The 27,905-nt window shown below is 41.0% G+C and overlaps 1 protein-coding gene across 1 annotated transcript in view; it reads left to right on the top strand.

The window, feature by feature from the left end:
* The window catches only part of LOC101862817 (lysine-specific demethylase 7A), a gene marked incomplete at its 5' end in the record, with an annotated part of 52,281 nt that extends 24,956 nt beyond the window's left edge, over positions 1 to 27,325 (top strand). Inside the window, 11 exon segments of the mRNA XM_013085746.2 lie at positions 6,899 to 6,994; positions 8,123 to 8,287; positions 10,059 to 10,420; positions 11,033 to 11,652; positions 14,123 to 14,279; positions 14,990 to 15,159; positions 15,983 to 16,075; positions 17,138 to 17,253; positions 17,958 to 18,069; positions 19,129 to 19,197; positions 22,552 to 27,325. Of these exon segments, the coding sequence (XP_012941200.1) occupies positions 6,899 to 6,994; positions 8,123 to 8,287; positions 10,059 to 10,420; positions 11,033 to 11,652; positions 14,123 to 14,279; positions 14,990 to 15,159; positions 15,983 to 16,075; positions 17,138 to 17,253; positions 17,958 to 18,069; positions 19,129 to 19,197; positions 22,552 to 22,631 (2,040 nt within the window).
* Between the last annotated feature and the right edge of the window lie 580 nt (positions 27,326 to 27,905).

Here is a 27,905-nt window from a genome sequence, read left to right as displayed (position 1 = left end):
GTTAAAACATTTCCTATTCATCAGGTAGATCTTTTATAATAACGAGCGCTCCAAACCCGCTGTGAGAAGACGGTCAAAGGCATGAGACCGAAACCGGAAATTCCCCTAAACCTACAAATTGTATAACTGAACACAAAATATCCTTCGGCGCAGTCGGCATTCCGCAGTGAATATACAATGTCGAAGCAAATGATGGCGATCGCTACAAAAGGACTGAATTTAACTTAAAATGGGCTTTCTTCTTACACATTTGATCTTAATTTAATGAAAATACAATAGTGCAACACTACGTTTCAAGTTATGGGTACTGGCAAAGTTTCATATTTGTTCATTCTTTAGCTTCTGAGAATGTACTGTTCGCAAAATTTGGCCTTAGCTCCATTAGTAGTAAGATTTTACTAACACTGTGAGCACGCCACACTTACAGGATTGTGGAGTGGGCCCTGGTCTCTGTACTGTGTCTCTTGTCCTCTGTGCTTTTCTAGAATGCTCTTATTAGTTGCGGGTGTTTGTCCGGACTCACAGTGTCTTGTGTCAAGTGCTCTCTGGACGCTGGTCGTCTGTGTCTAGCTGTAGACCACTAAATGCTGCTTCAGATTGTTTGTATCTTTTAATGCTTTGTTTCGGAAAATTTTATCTCCTGTACTAAAGAAATAACCTTTAATAGCATTTATTAAACACTCTTTTTATATTTACTAACTGCTGAGTCGAAGAAGTGAATTTGCTGGTTTTGCATTAGAGAATAGAAGGCAACAGTTTTGAATTCTGGAGCTGTAGAGAATATTTTGCATACATCCTTTTTGTTAACCAGTGAATTAACTCCGAACCCTTATATTACCATATCTGTAGTTTGGACTTGTGCATGATGCTGTCTGCTTTAAAGTAGTTCGAGCCTTTCCCCCATCGCAGATAAAAATGTTTGTGTCTTAAGACGATTTTGCTCCCTAGTGAAAGTGAGGGCAGCCAGTGTTCTGTAGTTACGGAGATTGTGCTATTTGGTGTTGTCATGTGTCAGCACTCAGTAAATCTGGGCACCAGCAAGTTCGTGTACAATGTTGCCAAGTTATAACCACATACTCGTTTGGTGGGTGGTTGGTGGACGCCTTGATTTGGTTTTATTCTTCCTCCTCCTCCTCCTTCTTCCTCCTCCTCCTCCTCCTCCTCCTCCATCATCATTAGTGTGTGGTGATTAGATCATATTGGAGAATGTTTACTATAGAAAAGCAGAGTTTTATTTGTGCCGCTAGCGTTTCTCTACCTCGTGTCTCGCAACTTTCTTGTTGCTGCTCTTGTTTGTCAGCCCACCAATGTCTGTTTTGGAGTGCTTAGATGAAATACTTTATCATATCATCCCCGTCTTTCTGCTGCAATTTTATCTCACACAGCTTAGGTTAGCCCTAAGATTACTTAGACTTGGAAACAAGGTTGAAGCAGCTCGACTCGTGAGTGTTGTGTGGAGGGAGCTGTCCCACTGTCTCATGACTGCTTCCAGCCTCTATCTTTCAGGGGGTAACATCACTCTACAAAGTTGTGTTCTCTAATGGGCAGTGATCTTGACAGTGCAGTTGTCCCTGTTCTATTGCCTTTCCGGAGACATGTTTCTGCAATGAATCATCCAGACTGTGTTGAAAGGGTTCCAAGAAAAGCATATCGTAATTGTGCCAATGAAGTGGAAAATATTTACAGTCAATCTAAATATTTCTTGGTCCAAGGACAATCTATGTGTCAAAGTGGCTCTTGTCAGGTTTAGGGACAAAGATGCAAGATTGTTTTCCAAAAGTGCTAGCAATAAATAGAATTCCTAGTCAAGTGCTTGCGACTGAAAAGTGATTCTGTATAGCTTCAAGTTTGATGTTGCAGTTTGGAATGTAGCGCTGGTCAGGTTCGACACAGTATTTTTCTCCTGTGGCTTTAATCTGTTCTACCCCCTGAAGATCGGTGCTCCTGTCTGCACTGGAAAGGATAGACCTTTTTTGACTCTTGAAAGGACAAAATTCCCAGAAAAGAGAATTGTAAGGGATTATGTACCACTCTAATGTAGACATTAATATTGCAGTTTCTTACCCCTTGTTGCTAAATCTAATCTGTAATGGGGGCTCAGCATTAGCCCGGACTCAGTATCAACAGAATGTTTTTTTTTAACCAACATTTGTGTGTTTGCTCGCCTTCGCTTTATCTCCAGGTTCTGGTAATTTCTCAAAAGTCAAACGTGAAAAGATAGAAAAGGATTAGGTATCTCTTGCTTTAAGCTATCTTGTCATTTGTTCTGTCATCGTTTTTGTTCTTCATATTTCGACAGTTCATTAATTTCTTATCAGCTGTAATGTGTAAAAAAAGCTTTATTGAACCTGTAGCTTTGTCACCTCGTCGCTTTCATTTCTAGTACTTTGAACACATTTGTGTCTCTATTTTAAGGTTGAAATTAAATTTTATAATCTTTTTTGTTAAGGCTGTTGTGGGTTGTTTGGGTCTTTACTTGATATGTTGTGAGGTTTTCTTTTTACTTTTTTTCTTTTCGTGAACGTCTTACTCCTATTCAGTTTTACCTGTGTGGGTGACTGCGTCTCTGTTCTCTTAAGGTGCTTGCTTGTCACTTTTGATCCTGTCAAACTGCCCCTTCTGGAATTGATTTCTTGCTTTCTTTGATGTCTTCTGTTGAATTTATTGTGTGTATTTTTTTAGAAACGTATTTAGATGATATTATTACATGCTGCTGAATTTTTTACACTCTATTAAAATTGACATTCTTAAAAAGTAATGAAAAGTTAAAGAGAAGTTGACAGTGTCTTTGGATTTTGAAAGTCCATCAGACATTCCCAATGATTTGTTTATGAACTAATTCCCCTTTAGTGTTACTAGTAATTAACTGTAATATAACTAGATGCTATCTTTTAAAAAAAAATCCAATGGTTCCCATACTTTTGCAAAAGAATCAATGAGACTTTTTGGACTGTAAGGATTCCATCTATAGATTGTTTAGGAAGATTCTCGTGGAACCTGTGCGAAAGCTTCCAAAGTACGCCATATTACATGGTTTTTACATGATAAACTCGAAGAAGTCTCATAAATATATTTAAAAGGACTCGAACAAATGTTTTAGCAAAGTTTCAATTTGTTGTTTACAGTTTATGCTCACAAGTTTTATCTTATGGAGCAGGGCTGGTTTTTGTAGATGCAAAATCAATGCTTACAGTAACTGAAAGTTAACGGGATGTAGGCCTGACTTGGTAAGGTCACTTTTCTTTGTGATTTGAAGTTTCTTTCATATTTGTTTCTGGAATTGTAATAGAATGAAGTTGTCTGGAAGCAAGGAGCTTTGTTCTAGAGCTACAGTCCTGCCATGATGGAATAGTTCTTCATGGTTGAGGCTGAATAAATTAGACAATGTAGATGTTATTACTTTGTTCAGAAGCTTCAGGAGAAATACACCCGATCAAAAAAAGTTCTCTGTGGCTGACGGCTGAGCAGAGATTTGCATTATATTTCTGCAGTAAACTTATCTTTTAGATTCAATTTTATTTTTGTTTTCATTTTTTGGGGGCTTTTCCTTGGAAAATTGAACGTGTTGCTGCCAATCTGTTTTGTTATAACGTATGGATGGAGAATTTTCTTGGAAGTGCTGGCTTGTTTGAGTAGTTCCTCCCTGGCATGTTGAGTGGTCTGCTTCCTCAGTTCTCTCCTGCAACCTTCCTTGATCCTGCCTACTTTTTCTATATCCTCCTCTCTCTCTCTCTCTCTCTCTCTCTCTCTCTCTCTCTCCTGCAGCTATTTGTGGGTGTCCTTGTGTGTTGGGCTCCTTCTTTTTCCCTTCATTGTTGCTGTTGTCCCAATCTGTACCTCCCATACTGTAACAGTGAACCCAACACCGATCTTATTTCTTGTCCTCCTTCACTCTCAGTTCCTCTCCCCTCTTTCATTTTGTAGCTTTAAATAATTATTGTAACGTCGTCGACATGCTTGTCTCTGTGTGTATGTGGGTGTGTGTCTGTGTTGGCGAACAAGATTGTGTGTGGACGCTTTCATGGTGTATAGCAGAGGGTTTTACTGGTAGGTCTTACTTCTTTTTCACTCCCTATTTTTTTCTGCGTGTCTTACCTTTTGCGTGCACTAAATGCCGGTGGCGTGTCGATGTTCTTCTCTTTGCTCAGACTCAAGACAGAGTTTGTTCAGGGCATTCACGAGTCCTGAATACATATATTTTGTTTAGAAATTTTAGGATGTTCCGATCCACCACAATATTCTTGTGCAGTTGACCGTGTAGGTCAGACTAGGATTTCTTTTTCTAATTGTTTTTATTTTTTTGGCATGTTTGCTCGCAATAGCATGTACCTTTGCGCCCCCCCCCCCCCCCCCCCCACAATATCTTCCTCATCCTCTTGCTCTCCCTCTCTATGGTAGAACAGAGCCACAGAAACACCGGAGTTGAGAGCAGGAGACTGCTTGATGTTTTTCTCAGGGGAAAAATTCCCTCTCTCTCATGCCTGTTTGGAGTAATGGAATATCCTAAATCATGTTGACACTGTCAGTGGACACTTCCTCGCGCCCCACTCGCAAGCCCCACCTTCAGCATAGGGTTCCCCACCTTCAAAGTTGTATATTTGTGTGTCGTAGTTCTGGGATGGAGAACCAAGTCTTCTTGTCAATGTAGATTAGTACTTGGAGGTCATTTGTGGGCATTCTCCCTTTTGCAACTCTTTGGCTTTTGAAAGTCGGTGAAGAGCAGGCTGGACCAGGCCAACTGCCTGTGCAAATACTTTTTTTTATCAGTCCTTACTCAAAAACGGAAGAAATGCTTCGAAAATTATGAAGGACACAATGTTCTAGTTAGAAACAAATGCAGGACACTGGTGTTTGTAAAAGTCTGTTGAAAATTGGGGTTTGAAGAAGGGTAATGGAAGAAGTACAAATGCGTAGTAGTACATTTCCAACTCCACAGGAAAGAAGTGCGTTTCGGATGATGTGTTTTTGCCTCTGAGTGGAAAACTGTGTTTGTCTAATGATTAAGAGGCCCGTGTTGTCGTCATGCTTTAGATTTGTTCCTGTAGATGTAGCCGTCTTCTGCATGCTGGTGAAGTCCCTCTGCTAACAGTTTTGCTTGATACCTGGGGGTTGTGCGCATGTGGTTTATTATATATATATATATTATGTACATTTATATATTTATAAAAACCTTTCTCCATATTTTATGTCTATGTAGATATATTTATGTTTAATGTCTTTGGTTGTACTTTCTGCTTTAAGTTATCTCCCATTTGACCCTGATTTACAGGGCCAGCTGCTGGATTTTAGCTTAAGTTTCTTCACATTACCTACTGAGAAACAGACCCAGATAGGAAAAGACTTAATTAAACAATTTTTTTTCTTCGAAGTTTGGCCTATGAGTACCGTCGAACCTACTCTAGAGTCCACCCAAGTCACCATACAATCACTTTTTCAATTGAGCATTTCCCACTTTCCCTCTTTGTGTTTCTAAAACATTGTAATGACACTGTCCAAGACATTCACCTGCGGGTGGTTGACGGGTGCTCTGGTAGTGTGGTTTGCTCCTTCTTTCCTATCAGACATCTATCGCCCTTTTCTCCCCTCCTTCTATTTTGTGTTTGTTACTCTCTTGTAACACCTCTAGTCTTCGGCACTTATATGACCTTATTGTGTTGCAAGTGCCGTAAAACTCTTACTGAAACTAGACATCCACCTGTCTTTTTAACAAAATTTTTTTTAGTAGAGGGTTTTACTGCAACTGCACAAGGTCATATGAGCGCCAGTCAACCTGTCTAAGACAACCACTTTTGTCCTCAACAATGGGTGGCCGTCTTGGATGATTTCAGCTGCACTTGTTTGTCTATTTATTTTGTTGTGCCCAACATTGTTGTCTCTTTGGGGGAAATTTGAGCCTGTCTTAATGACATTGTGGGTGGTTGGAGGGCTCTACTGGTTGGTCCTACTTCTTTACTTTCTCTCTTTTAGTTTTCTGTCTGCCTGTCTGTCTCTGTCTGCCTGTCTGTCTCTGTCTTGCTTTTTCCCAGCGCAAAATGACCACTGTTGTGTCCATTTACTCAAACAAATAAACATTGTGACATTCCTTTTTGCCATCACCACAACCCCCCCCCACTTTTCACATAAAAGGTAAAAACACTCACTTATCTGGAACTCCCAACACGGTTGGAGCAGATACCAATTGTAGATCCTGATGAGACATATCTGGCCCCTTCAACAACACCCGTCATCGTATCTTGTTTAGAAAGTATTTTGAGCAGACTGGTTTGATCAACAAGGACTACAAGGAGGAATGGGAAGTAGCCTACTGTCTCTATTGTAGTATCACTGGAGTAAGTCATCAATGGTTCATCAATATCTTAATTCTTCCTTCTCTGTTCATTTGTCCTGAACCTTTCAGAATTTTTTTTCTTTCATTTTTCTTGAGATCATAAAAAAAATCTGTTTTCAAAACCCGTATAGGAATATGAGGTTAGCTTACATTCTCAAGTTGCTCTCAGGCTTTGAGAGAAGGAAATTCTCTGACAATTTTTTTAGTTTCCCTTGATAATAACAGGTGCAGTTCTAGAGCAGTCTTTCTTTTTCTTTTTGTCCAGAGTAGTCTTTTTTACCTGTATCTCTCGTACCTTGTGTGTCATGATGGGCATTTGTAATGGTATGGGTGTAATATGTTGAGCCAGTATCAACACATGGGTGGTTGTTCTGGTGTGGTTTGCTCCGTCTTTCCAATCAAACATCTGTCTTTCTGATCTCTCTTCCTTCTTTTTTTGGTGTTTGTTACTCTCTTGTAACCCCTCTAATCTTCGGCACTTTTATGACCTTATTGTGTTGCAAGTGCCGTAAAACTCTTACTAAAACTAAAGTATCAACACACTGCGTTCTCTCTCCATCCCTCGATCAGTACGCTCGCGTAGGCAAACAGGACGCGGCCGACTACATTCAGTATGGGAAGCTGCTCAAGGACCTGGTCAAGGAAGTCAAGAAAATGGACAGCTTGGTAAGCTGGAGTTTTCTTCTTTTGTTGGTGTGTGGCATCCTGCTGGTCTTGTGTGTGTGTGTGTGTGTGTGTGTGTGTGTGTGTACGTGTGTTTGTGTGTGTGTGTGTGTGTTTGTAATGTGTGTGTGTGTGTGTGTATGTGTGTGTATTTGTGTGTGTGTGTGCGTGTGTGTGTGTGTGTACGTGTGTGTGTGCATGTGTGCCTATTTGTGTGTGTGTGTACATGTGTTTGTGTGTGTGTGTGTTTGTAATGTGTGTGTGTGTGTGTGTGTGTGTGTAAGTGCGCGCGCGTATGTATGTTTTTATAGAAGCCAACTAATACTGTGGTCTCCACTTAAAAAGAAAGTCGGCAGTGTCATTTGAAACTAGAGGAGGATGTGTACCCTCTCCTTCCCTCCCCCATGCACCCCCTCTCTGTGTTTTATTGAACTTCATAAAAGTATAGATCTATCATATAATGGTTTGCCCTGGAACTTCATAAAAGTATAGATCTATCTTAGAATGGTTTGCCCTGAAAGAGGGCTTCTTTACACAGGAAAAGTACCGGGTGTCTTTAAAAAAACCAACTACTGAGGGCCCATGTAAAGGACACTCACTTGTTCATTGTTGCATCAAGTTGGACAAAACTTTGAACAAATAGAATTCAGCTGAAAGAATGGCAGATATTTGTCAATATGAAAAAAATCAATTTGCTTTTTCAAGAAATATCAAGGTTTTTGTCTGTGGTATTCCCATTGGGCTCTTTGCTGTGCATGCAGAAGGTGTTGATTTTAATTCCTACAAAGTATGTGCAGAATAATTCACTTGTCTTCCTGCTGGGGGCATGTGTCTTACCCAGTCCAAGATGACCCGGACAGGCATGCTCGACGCAGCCCACTAAGTGACTGAGCAGGTGGTCGGCAGGTGCTCCGATGTGGTTTGCTCCTTTCCTACAAACATCTGTTCTCCTGATCTCTCCTCGTTCTTTTTGTGTTTGTTACTCTCTTGTAGCATTGCTAATCTTCGGCACCTGCAAGTGCCGTAAACCGCTCTCTAATACTAAACTAATACTAAGTGACAGAAAATTGTGTCAGTATGGGTGTGGAATATTGACACAACGGCTCCTGGTTCAAACTGTTTCCTTTGCAGTTGCCGAAGAGCAGCCCCAAGAAGCAGGACCACAAGCGGAAGCGCGGGGAGAAGCCGGCCAAAGCTGCCAAGAAAGTGAAGGGCTTGGATGTGTTAGACCAGCACACCAAGGAGACCTTGAAGTCGGCTGAGCGGGAGCGCAGAGAGAACATTTATAACTTTGATGTGAGTGTTGTCATAGTGTTGTTCCATTTTTTTTGTGTGTATGTGTATAAAAGAAGGCACAGTACAGTGTATTTAATCTGCTTCTCCAGTGCATGTATTATTTAAGTGCTTCTAGCGCTCCTATACACACGATGTATTATTGGACTAACTTTTACCTTTTTTTATTCCCACATATTTTGTGATTATGTCTGCATCTCCTTTAAATGTTAATTGTCTGTCTACCTTCTCTGTACACATACGTCATTTAAGTAACTTAATTTATCTTTCCTATGGCCACTGACTGAAGTATCTTTAGGCCATTCCCAAAGGGGGTACATTAATCATGTTCTTTTGCGCAGTAGAATTGTAAATGGGCTGATTCATCAATGTCATGCTCATACTGTGCCTGAACTGCAACAGGGAACTGCTGCTTTTTCTTTCCTTATCCTTACTATCGTCATTTTTTCCTCTACTTCTTTTGTATGTTTGTCACACTCTTGTGACCCGCTATTACCGGGGTGCCTTGATAGTCGAAGCAGACTTTGTGCTGTTGAAGCTAGAGAGGTGAGCAGAGTAGGCCTGATTCCCTGTAAGGACGTCTCTGTTGACATCCACCCCTTGGCGCTCATATGACCTTATGCTGTTGTGAGCACCGTAAAACCTCTACTAAAAACAAAACATTCTGTCTGACTAGCTCCTTATGCGGATGATTGGAATGCACTACTAGTTGGTTCTACCTCTTTACTCTTCCCTCCTTTTTTCCTGTCTGTCTGTCTTTCTTTTTCCTAGCTCTTAACCCTTCCAGCCCCAGCCATTTTTGCGCCCTTCCTTACCCCAGTCCCAGCCAATACCACGGTATTTCAGAGAAACTGGCATGCATTCTAAAAACTGATCTAGTATCTTTGTCATGAGGTTTAGGTAATAACATAGAACAGTGTTCAAAGGTAAATGAACGAATATTATGAAAATTACAGTTTAATTAGGTTCGCTAATTTAGAAAAATGCGCAAAATTGGTACCTCCCGAAACTGAAAATATACGCGCTTGGGATGGTGGGAGGTACAAGCTCTGCTGAAAATATACGCGCTTGGGATGGTGGGAGGTACAAGCTCTGCTGAAAATATACGCGCTTGGGATGGTGGGAGGTACAAGCTCTGCTGAAAATATACGCTCTTGGGATGGTGGGAGGTACAAGCTCTGCTGAAAATATACACTCTTGGGATGGTGGGAGGTACAAGCTCTGCTGAAAATATACACGCTTGGGATGGTGGGAGGTACAAGCTCTGCTGAAAATATACACGCTTGGGATGGTGGGAGGTACAAGCTGTGCTGAAAATATACGCGCTTGGGGCTGGAAGGGTTAATAACTGCTATTGTGTCCCGATGCTTTCATGCGTCCAAACTCAAAACTAGCTCCACAAATTTATTGTGTGAGTCTTCTTCTTCTCGATCGCATCACACTTGAAGTCCGGTATCTCATGTATAGGGCCATCCTGCTCAGTTCATCTGTCGGCCCATATAGCTTCTCCTGTAGTGTCAGTGGGGTTGGCCACGTTTCCCGTCTCAGGGCCCTGTGTGTCTTGCAGTGCTGAAGGATGTGTTCCACAATGTGGTCCGCCTCTCCACTCTGGCATTGTGGTGATTGTACACTGGTTTAAAGCATCTGTACATATGTTGTCTCAGTCTAGTGTGTTGTGTTCTTTGTCAGAAATTGTGTGAGTGATTGGCCTCTTACTGTGCACAGATATTGCTGGACTTTGACTTACTCTGACCCCTCGTACTATTTTCTACAGGATGAAGAGGACCAGGTCCCATTTAGTCTGAAGGTTCGAATCCCCAAAGCCGGAGCCTATGTGGCTGGCCCAGACGCAAAAGAAACCAAGCCAGATCTACTGGGGCTGGGTCGGGCGGGTGCCGTCAGTGCAGATGAGAACAAGGCCCCCAACGAGCGACGGATAAAGGAGGAGTCGTCCAAGAGGGTCAAGAAGGGTGTGAAGAAAAAAGAGTCTGACGCTCTGGACCCCGTGATAGCGGAGGAGAACGTGGTCAAGGAGGAGGTGGTCAAGACGGAGGACGGCGGCTCAGCGGACGGGTCGCCCGCCAAGGAAGTGCCGCAGTGCCTCAAGTTCAAGCTGTCCAACGGGAAAATGGTCAGGTAGGGAACCACATATGTGTCTTGTGCTTTTGTGATTTTCACTTCCCTTCTTGTCAGGGGCAACCCCTGAGCCAGAATTTTCGGAACCGGGGTGGGGGGTTTATGACAATGACAATCTTTTATTCATCTCGCAGGGACAAAGAAGATTGTCATTGTCATTGTCATTGTCATTGTCATTGTTTATTACTGTGTACTAATGGTTTCTGTATCATTCCGTGATCAATGTCTAGCCACTGTCTGGGAGACTGGCAGGCTATAAGCATTTACTGGTTCTGGTTCATGTATTTGGATGAAACGTTTCCTGTTGAGATAGTTTTCAGCTTTTTGGTTTTTGTTTGTTTGTTTTTATGTAGATATGTGAAAACCCGTGTCATATTCACTCTTTGCTCATTCTGAGACATGTTTTACTTCAGAGCTTATTTCGTCAATGCATTTTTAACATTTTCCTTCAGGCTTATGTGTTAGAATTTAGAGGATGAATTTCAGACAACAGGAATGTTAGGGGACCCGAGAAAATAGACTGCCGTTGCACTTTACACTTTAAAAAAAATCGTCATATAACAATTAGTATTGTTCTTAGGTATTTGCCATTTTTCTCTGTTCTTGTTCCAGCACCGACAGAAAATCAAAGTCGTCAAAGTTGAAAAAGGAGCTTCGCCGTGGGGGTCATGCTTCTCCCGCCAAGGCCAAGAAGTCCCTCGTGACAGATCAAGACTCAGGGCAGCCAAGTGGAGAGAAGAGCAAACCGGAAGCAGAGAAGGGGAAACGTAAAAAGTCATTGTCACAGGAATCGAAAAGTGTAGAAGATCAGTCGAAGGGGAAAAAAGAGAGCGGTCGAGAAGATAAAAAGAAGAAAAAGAAAGAGGGGAGTGAATCCAAAGAGAAGGATTCATCAGCGGGGGATAAGGTTGTCAAGAAGAAGCCGACCCAAGAGAAGGAGAAAGCCAAGTCGAAAGACAGCAAAAACAAAAAAAAGTTGCTCAGTGGGAAGAAGAAGAAATCGGAGGACTCGAAAGAAAAGAAGAAAAAGCCTGGGGCGGAGGAGAAGGGGAAGGCCGGTAGCTCGGCTAAGGCTGGGGATCCTAAGGCCACGGACAGAGACAGTGACGAGGACCAGCTTGTCGTGGATGAAAACCCAAAGAAAAAACGTGTTCAGAAGACGACGTCAACCACTAAACCTGCCTCTCTGAAGCTGAAGCTACCTCCAGGAGCAGCTCATAGGAACAGCCAAGGTAGGTCGAGGGGATAAAACAATTGTTTTTTTTCCTCTTTTCGGGGGGGGGGGTGTTTGGTATTGTTTGCAGAAGTAGTATGGCAGATCTAGGGATAGGAGTAGTTGTGTTGGGGAAGATATTGTTTCTAATCAAGCAAAAGTTTTGATTGAATGCCCCAAAAAACATTTAAAAAACATCTTAAAGTTTGAGAATTGATGTTGCAGCAATTGCTCTTGGACATCCTCTGTTGAACAAAAGAAAAAGGATCTCTTATGATCCCAGTATTGCCATCTCAATACGCTTTGAGGTGATAAACACTGTATGCTTCCCGGGAAGCTGAGAATGTTTCAGAGTGTTCTATGGTCTGCTGGGGTAATAATATAGTGTAAAGCGCATAGAGCCTGCTGCTGAGCGGGGATATGCGCTATACAAATGCTATCTATTATTATTATTATTATAAAGCTTATCGACCTGTCTGGGACTCACAGAGGATCATGTTTTATATTTCGGTCTCTCTGAATTGCTAGACTAAGAAAGGGACAAATTTGTAAAGATGATTTGAGATAACTCTTTGTGTCAGGGGGTTCCTCAAGGCCATGAGTTAACTGGATGTGTGATCAGGCTCGTGCTTTGCTATTTTATGATGGAAGTTTGATTCCTGTGAGTCGTGAGTGGGTATTTTTTGGTGCCTCAATCTGTCTGCTGGGATGTTGTATTCCTTTCAGCCCAGATTTTGCCCAAACTGGCAGTGTTGAAGCAGTTCGCCTTCTTAAACGAAACACAAGAGGCAGGTTTCAGCTGAACAACTGTTGTTAAGAGAGGCATAAAAGTATAATGGGAGCATTTCCTCCTTTCTTCTCAAACAAGTCAATTGGTTGAGAGCAATATGAAAATACAAGCTAATCTAATATTCATGCGGTGCCTATGGGAGCTTAAAAAATGTTGTAACTACTGTAAAACTGTTGTTGAGCCCCTGAAGTATAAAAAGGACATTCTGTGTCTATGGTGGACAGCCTCTTCCAAGTTGCACCCTGAGAAAGTGAGTTCAGTCGTCTTTTGCGAAGGGTTTTGCTTTTTAATCTTTCAAATTTGTTTATTTCCTTGTCTACTGGGGGTTGGCCCTGACCGACAAGGTTGAAGCAGTCCACCGCCTCCATGATGGAAATCTTGTTGTTGGGACATGAAAACGTTCGCTATTCAGGGCATGGAAATTTTCCTTGAATTTACAGAAATCTGTAATTTTGATTTGCTCTGTCTTTTTCTGTTTGTGGGACCTGACGTCCGTACTACCTACTGTCAATGTTGAGTTGTTCTACTACGTGTACTCATCTACTATGTGTACTCATCTACTATGTGTACTCATCTACTATGTGTACTCATCTACTATTGAATAAGTATTTTTCCAAATCGGTGTAGCCCGCGAAAAGTTACGTAAATTTTAGACTGATCAGTTTCCATCCCTGACTATTACAATTTAATTTTGCACATTACACCCTCTCTCTCTCTCTCTCTCTTCTGGCGCTGTGGCTTCATAAACGGTCAGCGATGCCGACAGCACGCACGAACTCAACACTCGCCCGGGGGTCCTTAAAAAGTGCTGAAAGTGGGTTACTGAAATGTCCCAGCAAACGGGTACATTACACCCTGGACGGGAAGTCCATTGTTAGATCCTAAGCAAGAGGAAAGAGCCCACCTCCCGTGAATACTAGCCTTTGAAAATCACATTTTAAAAATACTAAACAAATTCCAAAAATCCTGAAAAAATAAAAGTTAAAAAGAAAACTGAATGTAGTTTCAGAAAAATATAACTTTATGTATGCGCAAACTGTTGGAAATGTAACTTTAGTTCAATCAGTGTGTCCGACCCGTCACTCTCACTCTCAGCCTGCGGTCAGGCCCTAGATCTAAATTCTAGATTTTCTCCGCCTGATCAATCTGAATCGCCCCAAACTCTTCCTACAACGTTTTCATCAAAATATGAGCCATCTGATTTGTCACATGCTCGTTTTTGCACAAATCCATCGTTATTTCCGTTTTCGAACTCAATTGTGTTGCTTTTCAACAAGTCGAGACACTTTCGAAGTGTCGGTAACGCGGTCGCACTTCAATCAGCTCTAATACTAAAACTACTGGCCCGAAAAATTTCGTTTCGGTATCAAACGAAAGAAGAAACTTTTTGCTATACTATGCAAATCAAAATCCCGGCCCCAGAGTCTCATCAAGGCGAGACTTCGTTTCTAAAAACACTGGGTCGGTGCGGGCGAGTCAGGGTGGAGCGCGTAAGGGAATTCTCGGGCGATCCAGGGCGAGTTAGGGTGTAATGTGTTAACATGAACACTTGTTTCCCACCACCAGATGGTCCTACTTCTTTACTTTCCCTGTGTTGTTTCTGTCTGTCGGTCTTACTTTTCCCCAGCACTAAGTTACCATTATTGTGTCGATGTACTTCACTTTACTAAAAAAAAACAACCCCAAAACTCACCACCAGATGGCAGCGGTGCAGCAGACAGTGGCGACGACACGGCCCTCCAGTCTCGCCTGGGCCTGGACACCATCCGTGGGGGCCTCAACGGCAGCATCAGCGACATCTTGACCGCCAGCGGGTACGGCACCGAGACTTCCTTCAGGGTGGACAACGAGGCCAGGTTTGTTGCTTCCCTTTGGTTCTTTCGTCGGTGTCGCTGGTGTGTACCTGGGTTGTTGGAGGGCCTCGCTACTTGTAGGTCCCTCTTCTTTGCTTTTACCCTCTGTTGTTTCTGTCTTTCTTGATTTTTTCCATGTGATTTTTCATTGAGTGCTGAATTCTTATCATACATTTGAATGCTACCTCTGTGAGATTCTACGTATATATCTCAGGGGATGCTGAATTCTTTGTTATATATACCGTAGTGGATGCTGAATTCTTTGTTCTATATACCGTAGTGGATGCTGAATTCTTTGTTCTATATACCTTAGTGGATGCTGAATTCTTTGTTATATATACCGTAGGGGATGCTGAATTCTTTGTTATATATACCGTAGTGGATGCTGAATTCTTTGTTATATATACCGTAGGGGATGCTGAATTCTTTGTTATATATACCTTAGTGGATGCTGAATTCTTTGTTCTATATACCTCAGTGGATGCTGAATTCTTTGTTCTATATACCTCAGCGGATGCTGAATTCTTTGTTATATATAAGGTATATATACCTTAGTGGATGCTGAATTCTTTGTTGTGTATCTCGGTAATTGCTGAATTCTTCATATATCTCTGTGAGCGCTGAATGCTGCCTCAGTGATCTGTTTGTCCTATATCTCAATAAATGCTGAAGTTTTTGGTATGTAACTAAATGAGTGTCCAATCCTTCCTCAGTGGAATGCGAGATGCCATCGCCGGCATGCTGACCATGAGCCGGATGGGCGAGGGTGATGGGCCACCTGGCACGCTGTTCTCCTCCGACAGTCAGGGAAGTCGCTCGCAGGCGTCAGCGGCAGAGGAGGAGGAGCAGTTGATGGCCGACTGCTACAGGGATGGAGAATTTGGTCAGTTCACTACTCTGGCCTAAGCTGACAAAACGCCTTTTTTCATTTTGGTGCCAAAATTTGTTTCATTTGCTGAATCGAAAGCCTGATCAGTTACCCTACTTGTGTAAAAAAAAAAATCAAGTTGAAACTGTGGCTAGTTTTGAAAAAAAAAATTTACTTTCTTGAATGTTTTATTTTTTGGGAGGATGTAAATTTTTGTCTCTGTGTTGGGATTCATTTCCTGGATGAGATGTGTAGTGTTGTGGGGGGGAAAATAAGCTGTTGATCCTGGCAGTCGTATCTAGAGCAGGGTCGTGCAGTGCCGCCCAAAATGTTTTAATGTTCTATGACGTAAAACACCCACAATAATCAAATAAAAGACGCCAGAAACAAACACAAGCCAAATATTATATCAAACCAAGGCCCTCGCTGGCGCCGTAACTGTCATTTCTATTCTATAGCTCCGTAAAACATCCCCTGTGCCATGCCTAAGTTCATGCGCTGTATCTAAACATAACAGGATAGTCAACAGTGGAAACATGACTTATAAATCGCTCTTTGGGATAACCCAAGCGATGACGAAACTTGTAGAGAGTTTGACGGAACATTAATATTAATAAGACGGCACATCTCAAATGTGCTCCTGCCGAATAGCGCCGAAACATAGCCCACAGTAGGCAATCTAAAAATAAACGCCATAGACTGTGCACTATTCCATGCCAAAATTATTTTGGTCCTCTTAAGAGTTTGTCTTTTTGTTATCATTTATCAAATGTTTTATAGTAGTTGAACTTTATCAGAATATATATAATGTTCACATTTTTCTGGGTTTTTCTCTCAGTGTATCCGTCCTTCGATCTGTCAGAGGATGAAGAGGATGCCATTCAAAAAGCCAAGAAAAAGTCGGAGAGGGACGACAATTGGAATCCTAAAGGTATCTTGTTAGTCTCAAGAGATGTCAGCGAGAGCGTAAAACATTGACATTCAATCAGTTGTGGCAACGTGCGTTGCTTGTGTACTGACCTCGCCAGACTCACGGGTTTTGTGTTCAGTTGTGTAGCAGAGTTCATGACTTTTCCTTGTGAAAAGGAAAACATGTCCCTCTATGAAAATGGACTGTTACTCTGTTTGAGCTAGTTGTATAAAAGCTGGGAAACTGTAGATTCATTTGTGAATCAACTCTCTATATGTAGTTGTATAAAAGCTGGGAAACTATATGTAGTTGTATAAAAGCTGGGAAACTATAGATTCATTTGTGAATCAACTCTCTATATGTAGTTGTATAAAAGCTGGGAAACTATATGTAGTTGTATAAAAGCTGGGAAACTATAGATTCATTTGTGAATCAACTCTTTCTGTGTATATAATTGTATAAAAGTTGGGAAACTATAGATTCATTTGTGAATCAACTCTCTATATGTAGTTGTATAAAAGCTGGGAAACTATAGTTTCATTTGTTAATCAACTCTCTAAGAAATACATCAATAAAGCGAAATGAATGGACAAATGAAATCGACAATGAATCAACTGGCTAAGAAATAGGTCAGTAAACCTCTATATGGGAGGCAGCGTGGTGGAATCTGGCTCTCGTCAATTTTTGGGCATGTAAAGTTATTAGTATCATCTTAAAGCTTGTTAACTTGTCTTTATTTGGATGAAAAAATATCCATTTATCTTATATACAAGTTGAGATATTTGCGAAAGAAGGAGGTGGGGGGTTACCTGTTTTCAGAGGTAAGATTAGTGAGAAAATGGCAGCCAAAGATGAGTTTTTTCCTTAGCTTAAGAGTCCGTGGAAACGGAAAATTTACCTTTGTTGTGCCATTTATCAACGATTTTCAGTAAGATCCACACAGAAATGTGTTTTTAAACGGGCATGGAAGGCGTTGAGCCAAAAAACAAAAATTCGATTCCACCACGCTGCCTCATATATATATGAATAGACAAGAAAGTAAACATGAACATTTGTGCGTTAATGGTTTGTTTTGTTCCCCAGCTCGGGTGGACACGAGTGGTATGAAAGGTTTCCGCGAGCACCGAGTGGGTGTCCAGAAGGCCGCCGTCGCCTCCACACTTGCCTCCACGGCCGCCAAACTGACGGAGAACCCTCCTGTGAGTTGTGGCCTTAGCCTCTCCTACTGAGGTTTTGTTTGTTTTGTTTTGTTTGTTTGTGTTTCATTATGTGTTTGTTTTTGGCCGAAGGGCTGGAACTCGGATAGCCGCTGGATCAGAAAAGTAAAATAAGTGTTTGTTTCTTCATTCTGATTCTATGTGTATTTCTGTGAGGGTTAGTTTTGGTTGTTTTTTTAGGTATTCTGCTCCTCAAGTTCACGACCCTGAGTGATTGTAAAATGTTCCAGGCCTTCATCAACACATGTGTGGAGTATTTTGGAGGTGGGCTGTGATGACTCTGTGCCTGTCTGGACCAATACATCTCAGCAGAAAGACAAAGTTACTCAATAAAAGCTGGGAAACTATAGATTCATTTGTGAATCAACTCTCTATATGTAGCAGTATAAAAGCTGGGAAACTATAGATTCATTTGTGAATCAACTCTCTATATGTAGCTGTATAAAAGCTGGGAAACTATAGACTCATTTGTGAATCAACTCTCTATATGTAGCTGTATAAAAGCTGGGAAACTATAGATTCATTTGTGAATCAACTCCTTCACTGCATCAGTAACATCAAAAAGAAGAAAATTTGGACTGACGAGTTCCTTTTTTTTTTTTTTTTTTTAAAACCCATAAAGGCAGAAAGTAACTCGGAGCTCCACGTGAACTGGTTTCCATTTATTTATTTATTTGATTCCCCAGGCGGAAAAAAAACATTTGAAGAAGTTACAGAAAGCCAAGCTCCCTGAGAAGAAGGAGTTTGAGGTGGAGCCGCTGCCCGGCCCATCATCTGCACTGGACGACGAAGGTCCTGGTGAGTCGGGGGTTGTGTGTTGTCAGCAGGGACTGTCGGACTAGATCTGTGGACTCATGAGACCTGGGGATGGTTGGCAGGTGCTCTGGTGTGGTTTGCTCCTTCTTTCACATCAAACATCTTTCATCCTTATCTGTCCTCCTTCTTTTTTGTATTTGTTACTGTCTTGCAACACCTCTAATTTTCAGCACTTATGTGATCTGAATGTGCTGCAAGTGCCGTAAAAGTAGAACTAAAGTCATGAAATCTGTGAATACTGCTCTAGGACCCCTCACTCCCAAGTGAGGTCTGTACATCTTCTTTTAATGCACTAATTTGGAACTACACTGTGGGTACCCACCTCGTAGCTTATTTTCACTATATTGTTGTGAGCTTCAGAATTTGCCTACACTAGATTATTGTATATAACTGTCGAATTGAATGCATACCTCCCAACCAGTATGTTAAAAATGTATTTAATATGTTATTAAGGGTCTGAGTACGAAAGTATGTTTACATGTTGGAAAATATGTGCTATCTGTTTACTATACATAATACTAGTATTGCTCCTCACGACCTGCAAATGCTGTAAAAAAAATTATGAACTTTCATTTCCGGATTTGCGAATGATAATGAGAATGAATCCTATAGGTCAATTGTAGCAGTGTTAGTTCCCCTAGACAACTCTTGAGCGTACATTTATTCAATGCGTAAAAATGTGTATGAAGGGTTTGGAAGAAGATTACTTGGCCAATGACCACCTGTCGTACGGGCTGAGTCTGGGGTTTGGGGTTGGTTTTTTATATTTTTTTGGTGGAAAAGTTGACAGCTCTGTGAATGTGATTGCAATGTACTTTCTTGAATGGGCCGTTCTCGCGTGTCAAGAACTTCGAAAGGTGTGCAGACAGCAGATTTATTCAGCTGGCACCGATTGGTCGGTTAAGCTGTCTTTTCACTTTGCTGTTGACATGTGGTATACGGTGAATATGCATATTTGCAAGTTTTCCTTTGCATATTTTTTTGTTATAATGTCAATTCTTGTCTACTTACACAATATATTTTTCCCACCTTATGTTCCAGTCAATGCTTTCCGACCGGGTATCAAGAGGCCGGTGGACCCATGTGCCGGCGCTGCTCTTGTGTCCAAACGTAAGTTGTTGCCTCGGATACTTACGGGGGCTCAGACAAATGTCCTCACTTACAGGGGCTCAGACAAATGTCCTCACTTTTAGCAGGTACCACAAACTGAAATTTCAAAGTCCTCTGATTTCATAGTTAATTGCAACACCTTATAGAATGTATTATTCTGAGCATTTTGATACCAAATTATACATATAGCTTCTTTTTTTAACCAAGTTATGAACATCTGAAGTTGCAGAAAAATGCTATATTTTTTAAATTGCGAAATGTCTGCACTTTGAGATGTCACAACATTCTTCAATTTGAACGGACGTTCACAAAATCTTGTAGACACACACCCATGCACATAAAAAACAAGCCAATTTTTTTCAGGGCTATCAAATAAGCAGAAGATGGAAATGTATTGACGTAAACATGGCTTTTTGACCGAAACGGCAAGAAATACAAGGGGAGGTTAAAATCACCACTCGCGACCACCGGCTTATCGGCTGCGCGCCGGGCCGCGCTGAAGGCAAGGAGAGAGAATTTATACGAAACCAGGGCGATGGTGCCCTGCTTGCGAGCCGATGGGGAGCGTCCGGTATTTATTGCGTATAATGGCTGTGTTATTCTTGAACTTGAAGAGGAATGAATGGGCTTTCTTCCGATATATTTCCGTAGTCAGTCCGATCACTGGTACCATAAAAAAACATTGAATGTTTTCACTCGCAGATCCCTTCTATTAATTCTTTAAGGACAGTCTTTAGAAATATATCACCGGAAAGAGTGTTTTCTCATCTTGAAACATCGACGAATCAGATTGCAGTATTTAATACCGTATGCTCCCCGTTGCTGTTCAACCGAGGTCACTAAAAAAATCAATACACGAAACGCGCGGCCGCGACAGTGAAAACCTCAATAGTGTTGTTTTTTATCCCACAAGATTTTGCTTTCAAAAGAATCGTTGATTCAAATAAATAATACCACTAAAAAGAAGAAAAACTCTTTCTTCTGATATATCAAGTGTCTGTGTGTATGCATGATCACACGGCGTTTTAGGAGGGTAAAAATATGAGTTTTGGTCTCCACGACAGTGCGCCACGGGGGCGCACGGCCAGTTTGCGGTACCTACTTTTAGTTGTATTTTTACTTTGTGGTACCGTGATGTCATTCAGTGCTTCCTCTCTTCCGTATTTTTACGGAAATCCGTATTTTCTGCTAATTCCGTACTTGTTCCTGCATCATTATCAACTGCCTTCGTAAAAGTCTGCGACAGCGTAGGACTACGGAAATTCCGTAGCAAAAGATCCATACTCGCCTTCGTATCGTCTTGCTCGGCAATAGTTTGTCATAGAGACCTGCCAGATTGTGCATTTCCTGCAATCGGCCATTATTCTGCTATGCCCCGTGCATTCTTTGCGGGTTGGTCGGCAGTACATTTTTTACCTGCAGATTGATAGAAATCTGGCAAACTTTTTTGTCCCACTTTCCTCCTTTCTATCGTTCCCTCATTCCGTCTGTCTATCTTCGGATTGTTGCCGCGGCTGGAAAATCTGTGCGTTGATCGAGTGTTTTGACTTGTGCCACTTTCCTCCTAGATCTAGAGAAATTATCAGTGCCAAGATTCTACTGCACGGGAACGCGATAAGGGCCGCAATGAAAGAAATTTGTGCTAAAACTACTAAAATCAAGAATAATTCGAAATGGTGTTCCGAGGTTGTGACATTCGACATTCAGACATTGAGGAAAATTAGGGTATACGCTGGGTAACTGTATTGTGAAGGTTCATATCTATTCATTATTCCCAAGTTTGCCTTCTATTAATGGTGCGATGACAAAAATTAATTGAATTGTAGTAGCAACGGAAGGGGAACCTGCTTTTAAACATTGCCAGCAATGGAAAGATATGTTGGTGAAGAAATCACACAAGACAAAATATTGGTGAAAAAATAGGTAATATGGGTTCTTGGCAATCTCTTCAAACAGGCTCCCAAATGCCATTTTCAACCCTCTAAAAGTATTTAATTTCAATTTGTTCGGGGGCTTTGCCCCCTGAACCCCCAGCGGGACGCTGTCCCTGGACCCTGCTGGGCAGACCCCCCGCAGAATTTTCCTTACTCTTCAGCTTGAGCTAGTGGAAGCACTGGTCATTGCTCAGCATTACCCGTCTGCTGGGACATTGCAGTAACCCTTTTTCAGCACTTTTTAAGGACCCCGGGGCGAGTATTGAGTTCCTGCGTGCTGTCGGCATCGCTGACCGTTTATGAAGCCACAGCGCCGGAAGAGAGAGAGAGAGAGAGTCATTGCTCAGCATTGTATGTTTGTGAATGAATAGACAGTTACATGGAGAAAATAGGGCCTACCTGCGCTGTTCGCTTGCTTAATTGAAGTGTACCAGCATAGATTTATTCAGGGGATCTGATGCAATATTCTTTTTTTTTTCTTCTTTTAAAAAAAAAAAATCAGTGACAGGACCAAGTACTGTGCATAGCTATGATCATATTCATGAAGTTGCTGATATTTTGTTAGGACGATAATAATAGGGATTAATGTTGATAGTAACAATAATTTCACAAGAAGGAAAGAGTGAGATGAAACTTTTTCTCATTGCTGCTTTGTGGCGACCATTAGGTGATAGATTTATGTAAATGTGTGTGTGTGTGTGGGGGGGGGGGGGGGGGGGTGGTATAGTTGAATTTAAAAGGGTTTTGTGTCTTGCCAATCAAAGCGGCGTGTGTTAATTTATGAATGATTTATACCTGAAAACTAAAAATGATTTGTTACAGTAACAGTATTCAGTTACATAATTTGTGTCGTAATGTGGGATTATTAAGAGATACAAGTTCAGATTTTGAGTTCAGCAAGTGTATTTTTTACTTTCAATTTTTTCATGATCAGTAGACCACGGACATAATAATGCTTTGAAAAGTTGAAAATGAATCAGTGACAGAAAACATGGCATTCATTTCCGGAGCTTATGAAGTGGGGAAAAGGTGGTCATATGAGCTTCTGCAGTTGAGAGCGCCGTACAGACAACTTTCACCAAAGTGAAGTGGAAAACTTTTTCTCCGAGTATGTTTTCATGTTTTGCATACTCGAGTTCTTGAGACGTGAAGGGGTTGGGGGTTTAGGGCAGGAAGTTTTTTGGGTTGAAGATTTACAGTGGGTGGTTGGCGGGTGCTCTGGTGTGGTTTACTTCTTCTTTCCTATCAAACATCTATCGTCTTTATCTCTCCTCCTTCTTTTTTTAGTTTGTAACTCTCTTGGAACACCTCTAATCTTCTGGCGCTCAAATGATGACCTTATGCTGTTGCGAGCGCAGTAAAACCTCTACTAAACTAAAAAAGAAGATTTACAATATTTTTCTTTTTCTCTCTCCAACAGCTAAAAAGCCAAAGAAAGGTCAGGCCACCGTGAAACAGAGACTGGGAAAGCTGTTGAAGATTAAGAAAATGGTTTATTGAGAAACTTTTTTTTGTAAGATTATGTTAATAAATACTTTTTTAATGTAAAATTGTACATAGGACGAAATATTGTAATTATGAATATATTAATATATTTCTTTTTGAAGATTAAAAAAAAAAAAAAAGCCACTGACCGGCTTAAATAGGTATTGCTGAACAAGTAGACAGCCCGCTTCCCCCCCACTGCCTGGGTGTCCTCTCTATTTCAGCTGTTGTCTATGTTTTTGAATCATGGCCCCACTGTATACACGTGTACATTTTGTATGAGATGTTTCAGAAAGATCTTTGTCGTCCTATTTGGAAATATCACACGCCCATCATAGATGGATCAGACTTGTGGCAACAGTGTGTCAGAAAGTGGCCGCATGACAAAATGGGGGCCAGAATATTCTGCTAAGAGGGCGATCAAACTTGTACTTTGTTGTTGAAATTGATGGCTTTTAGAAGGATGATTGTCCAAGTGAGCAGGCCCCCACGTTGTCAAGTGTTCAACTACTTATCACTGGCAAGGTGCTCCCAGCGGCTTGCGGTCGGAACGGCTGTGCTGGTGAGTCGCTGGCAGCTGCACAGGCACTTTCCTTTACGACGACTTTGACGTCAAATTACTTTTTTCGGCGTATTTCAACAGGTCTCTTTTACTGGGGGGGGGGTTTACTCATTTGATGAAGAACTATCAAAAAATGTTCTTTTGTTTTGTTTGAATGACCAAATTTGTGATGTGTTTGTGTCACGTGTGTCACTTTTAGATTTTGTACTAAATGAGGGCAATAGTGGGTCCCCCCCCTCAGAGAGTTCATGAGGCTGCAGTCTGCTTACTCATCAATACCTATTTTATACTCGTCACAACTTTATGCCAGCTCACCCTGTAAATATTGTCAAGTCATCACCTTCTACTGTACAATAGAACTCGGAGGTATGACTATCGGTGGCTTCACTAGGATTTGTTGATGTATGTACAGATATATATATACTCTTTTTTTTTTTAAATTGTAAGTAACCATGGAATGTAATAAGTTCTTGTATTGCCAGCAAGTTTTTCTGATGTGTACATTTTTAATGGAGGTGTAATTAGGTGAAACTGACAGCCACTTGATTGTGAGTTTCAGGAAGAAAGTCAGAATTGCCTCTTATTATTTATTCGGTAAACAAGGTTGGGTATTTTTTTAAAACCGAGAATTTTGCTCTTTGGGTAAGCAAGGGGGGAGGGCAGCAGAAAGAGAATGGTTCTGAATTTTAAAAAGAAAAAAAACCTAGATCAGGATGACACGATTGACGGTTTATCTTGCGGAAAGAAAAACGTTTGATTGATTAGAGGGAAAGAGAATATTCTGCTTTTTGAGGAGAACGATCATTTGGGCAGAAGTCTTCCATTCTATTGGAGGGAAAGAAAGTTTCCTTTTCATTGGGAGAAAACCGAATTGTTTATCCATTCTGAGAAATTCAGGGCCAGAAGCATTATTTTAATATTTATTGGGAGAAAACAAAATTGATAATTCTCTGGGAGAAGGCAGGGGAGCAGCGTCTTGTGGTGGCGTCCGATAGAGTGGGGAACTAGGTGGACTTTCTTGTATTTTGCATCTCAGGAATAGGGAACAGGGGAAAGGTGAAGGAGGGTGCTAGGTGTTTGGTGCTTAGAAGCCTCCTGTCTGTCCACAGGACTTTGTCTGTGAGCAACTCTAGTTACTGTTATCTGTCCACAGGACTTTGTCTGTGAGCAACTCTAGTTACTGTTATCTGTCCATAGGATTTTGTGAACAACTCTAGTTATTGTTATCTGTTCACAGGACTTTGTGAACAACTCTAGTTACTGTTATCTGTCCATAGGACTTTGTGAACAATTCTAGTTATTGTTATCTGTCAATTCTAATTTTCGTCCATAGGACTTTGTGAACAATTCTAGTTATTGTTGGCTGTCCAGTGCCAAGGTCAGTAATTGAAAATGACCAATTTCTCGTGTGTGTACATTAAATGTTTTTTGAGTTTTAAAATGAAAGTGCAATACGTATCTAAAATATGACGACGATTATTTTTTTATAAATTCTTTTAATTTTTTATATTGAAGAAAGGGAATTAAGCAGTTTAACTTGGCAGTCTAGTTTTTTTCTACCTTGGAAAAAATGTCACTTCTTCCAATATTCCAAGATTTGTGGAAATCTGTCATTTTCAGACAACCCTCTGTGTGGCAATTTTGAGGTGAACACTTTGATGAAGGAATGCAACCATGCTCTGTATGGGCATTATCGAATCTTTTGGTCTTTTCTTACAGCCAGTTGTGGTCACAAATGCCCTAAAAACATTTTTGTGTGTGTGTATGTGGCTTTATTCTTTATAAAGGCTGGGGTATATGTAGCTAGGAATTGAACATTTTTGGTAAAAATTCTTGTAAAGTCGAGTGGAATAGAACCTTTGTGTGGAACGGGCCGCTTGATTCCTTTCAGCGGGTTTGCCAACTTGTTCAAATCCCACTCGGGGACACCTAATGTTCTACCGTCAGGTTATACCAGGTTCTGTAACGGCACACACAATGACAACAGGTTCGCGAGACGGGTTTGGTCAAGCAGGCTAAAGTGTCCTCTAAAATTCCCAATTGCCTATTGCGGGGGGGGGGGGGGGGGGGGGGGGATTCAGGACAGTCTGCAAACCTGTTACAGCAGGTGGTGATCTAATGTCTAGTGTGAGTGTATGATTTCTGGCTGAATGTTGAGCTATGGGAAATTTGCTGACTCATTTAGGAGACTACCCATTGAGTCCTATTGTAGGCAGAAGGCAACTTGTAAAGTGATGAAGTGTGCGATGAGGAAGATGGGCAAGCCTCACCGTTCTCGTCACGAAAAGTGACCTCTGTGATAAGTATTATTAGTATTAGAAATAGAAAGATAGATTCACAGTAACTTGAATGAAAGAGAAAGAAGTCGGCCATGGAGAAAAGTATAAAAGGTATCTTGCTTATTGTCAGTCCCGACAGTGAACAGTCATTGCTTTTTCAAATACAGCGGCTGGTATTTTCATTGATTGATTTTTGCCATTTGCTGTTGGGAACACTGCAAGTCTGTTGTCCTGGCCTGTACAGTACACACAAGATGTACAGACATAATGTGTGTATCTGTACATCTTGTGTGTACTGTACATCTTGTGTGTACTGTACATCTTGTGTGTACTGTACATCTTGTGTGTATCTGTACATCTTGTGTGTACTGTATACATTATGTCTGTAGACCTTACCAATCCACATTATGTCTGTGGATGTCATCTATACACATGCCTATAGAACTGGCCTGTACAGCCTCTGTTTGTATACCTCATCTGTACCCATAAAGTCTGTAGAGCCCATCAGTACACATTGTGTAAGTAGCCACTCATCACTCTCATGTCAGGCAGCTCTTCAAAATGACTTTTGTTTTATACTACTACTACTACCACCACTGGATAATCTCTCTCTCAACGGGCAGCATTTGGCCACTGTTCACATCATCATATCTCAACGTGGAAGTCAACAGGTGTATCATCTTGCATGTCATGGGTATTGTCGTGTATATTTTATAATTACAGATGTGTGGTCTAGAGTGAAAAGTGGTTGTGGTAAGTGTTTTGTGATGGAAGAAGTATGAGTTGTGATGGAAGAAGTATGAGTTGTGATGGAAGAAGTATGAGTTGTGATGGAAGAAGTATGAGTTGTGATGGAAGAAGTATGAGTTGTGAACATGTTGATGCCGTGGTCAAATGTAAAGTGTGTGCAAATTTGTTTTGTTTGTTTGTGTGAGTAAAGAGAAGCACGTGGACACAATAATGGTCGTTTAGTTTTATTAGTGTTGGGAAATTGTAAGATAGACGGGCAAAACTGACAGAGTGAAAGTTAAGAAATAGGACCTACCTGTAGTACCCTTCAAACCACCCACAGCAAATTTGTGAACATTGTTCTTACAATTGCCTAACACTTGTAGGGAATGATAGGAGGAGCTAGGATGGGACTTTTAGAAATGCTGCTTGGATTTGTAATTTTTGGTTCAGAGAGAGGAGAAGAAAGAAGAAAAAAAAAGGATTGAGGGGACGAATAAGTCGCAGTCTTCATCACAAAACCTCAGCCCCTTTTAAAAAAAAATATGTTTCCTTACCTTGACTCGTTGAGCCTTCTGTTTAGCATGTGGCTTGCTCCAGTCACTGGTTTCTGACACATGAGCAGAAAAATTAAATTAAATATTAGATGAATAAAATAATTTCAAGCATTGCTGTCTTTTTTTCTTTTTAAAAATATTTTTAGATGGCACCAGTGGAATAATTTAGGAAGCTGCCACTCATCTTTATCCTGCTATGGGGACAAATCTGGAAAGTATACGTTCAAATGGGAAACTATCAACTCCTAATTGTATTTGTCTATTGATTCAAAACATTTCCCCTGGTTAAAAAAAAATAAATTCTGTACCTTTCTGTGAGGAAACTTCCTTTTCCTCTTTCTGTGGTAAGGAAAAAGCTAGTCTAGCACTAAATGTGTTTTGTAAAGCGACTTACACTACACTGTCACCTTTCATGTTGCTAACAATGTAACAGATCTCAGTCTCAGTTTTTATATCAGTGAGCAAATTGTGAGTTGTAGTGTGTGTGTGTGCGTGCGTGGTGTCAAGTGGTGTGTTGGTCATCAGTGAAAATGGTTTGGGGCGTGGAGCAGCTGAGTCTAATAAAAGTGATATATTGTTGAACTCTCCATTCGTTGTTCAGTTCATTTGTAGTTGTATATTCATGTTTTATTTATATTGAATGTCAAGGTATTTTTCACATGCCTCTTGCCAGCAGTACATGTATGGATACATACTATACACAGCTGAGCAGTCTTTCGATCTGTTGTCTAATCTGACACTAAGAAACATTTAGGAAAAAGCAAACTGTTGTTCAAGATGGAAAGATAAGGAACGTATTTGAGATTATGACGTTTGTCATCCTAGCTTTTGAGTCTTTGAGTGAAGCGTGTTTTCTTTCGCAATTTCAAGTCATGGCACAGGATTTGATAGACAGCAAGTTGATCCATCAGCACTTGCCCTGGCCTTTTCATCGGGTTAGTTTAGTTTTAGTAAGAGTTTTAGGGCACTAGCAACACAATAAAGTCATATACAGTACAGTAGTCTCCGCCTAAGATCCCGTGCTCGGGGGCAAGGAAATGTATATATATAATGTTCTTACCTTGTGTCGTAAATACAGAGATATATATAGTGTTCTTACCTTGTGTCGTAAATACAGAGATATATATATAGTGTTCTTACCTTGTGTCGTAAATACAGAGAT

Source organism: Aplysia californica, unplaced genomic scaffold, assembly GCF_000002075.1.
Source record: "Aplysia californica isolate F4 #8 unplaced genomic scaffold, AplCal3.0 scaffold00403, whole genome shotgun sequence".
Classification (NCBI taxonomy): Eukaryota; Metazoa; Mollusca; class Gastropoda; order Aplysiida; family Aplysiidae; genus Aplysia; species Aplysia californica.
The sequence above is the reverse complement of the archived record's forward strand: the minus strand, read 5'-3'. Positions and strand labels throughout refer to the sequence as shown.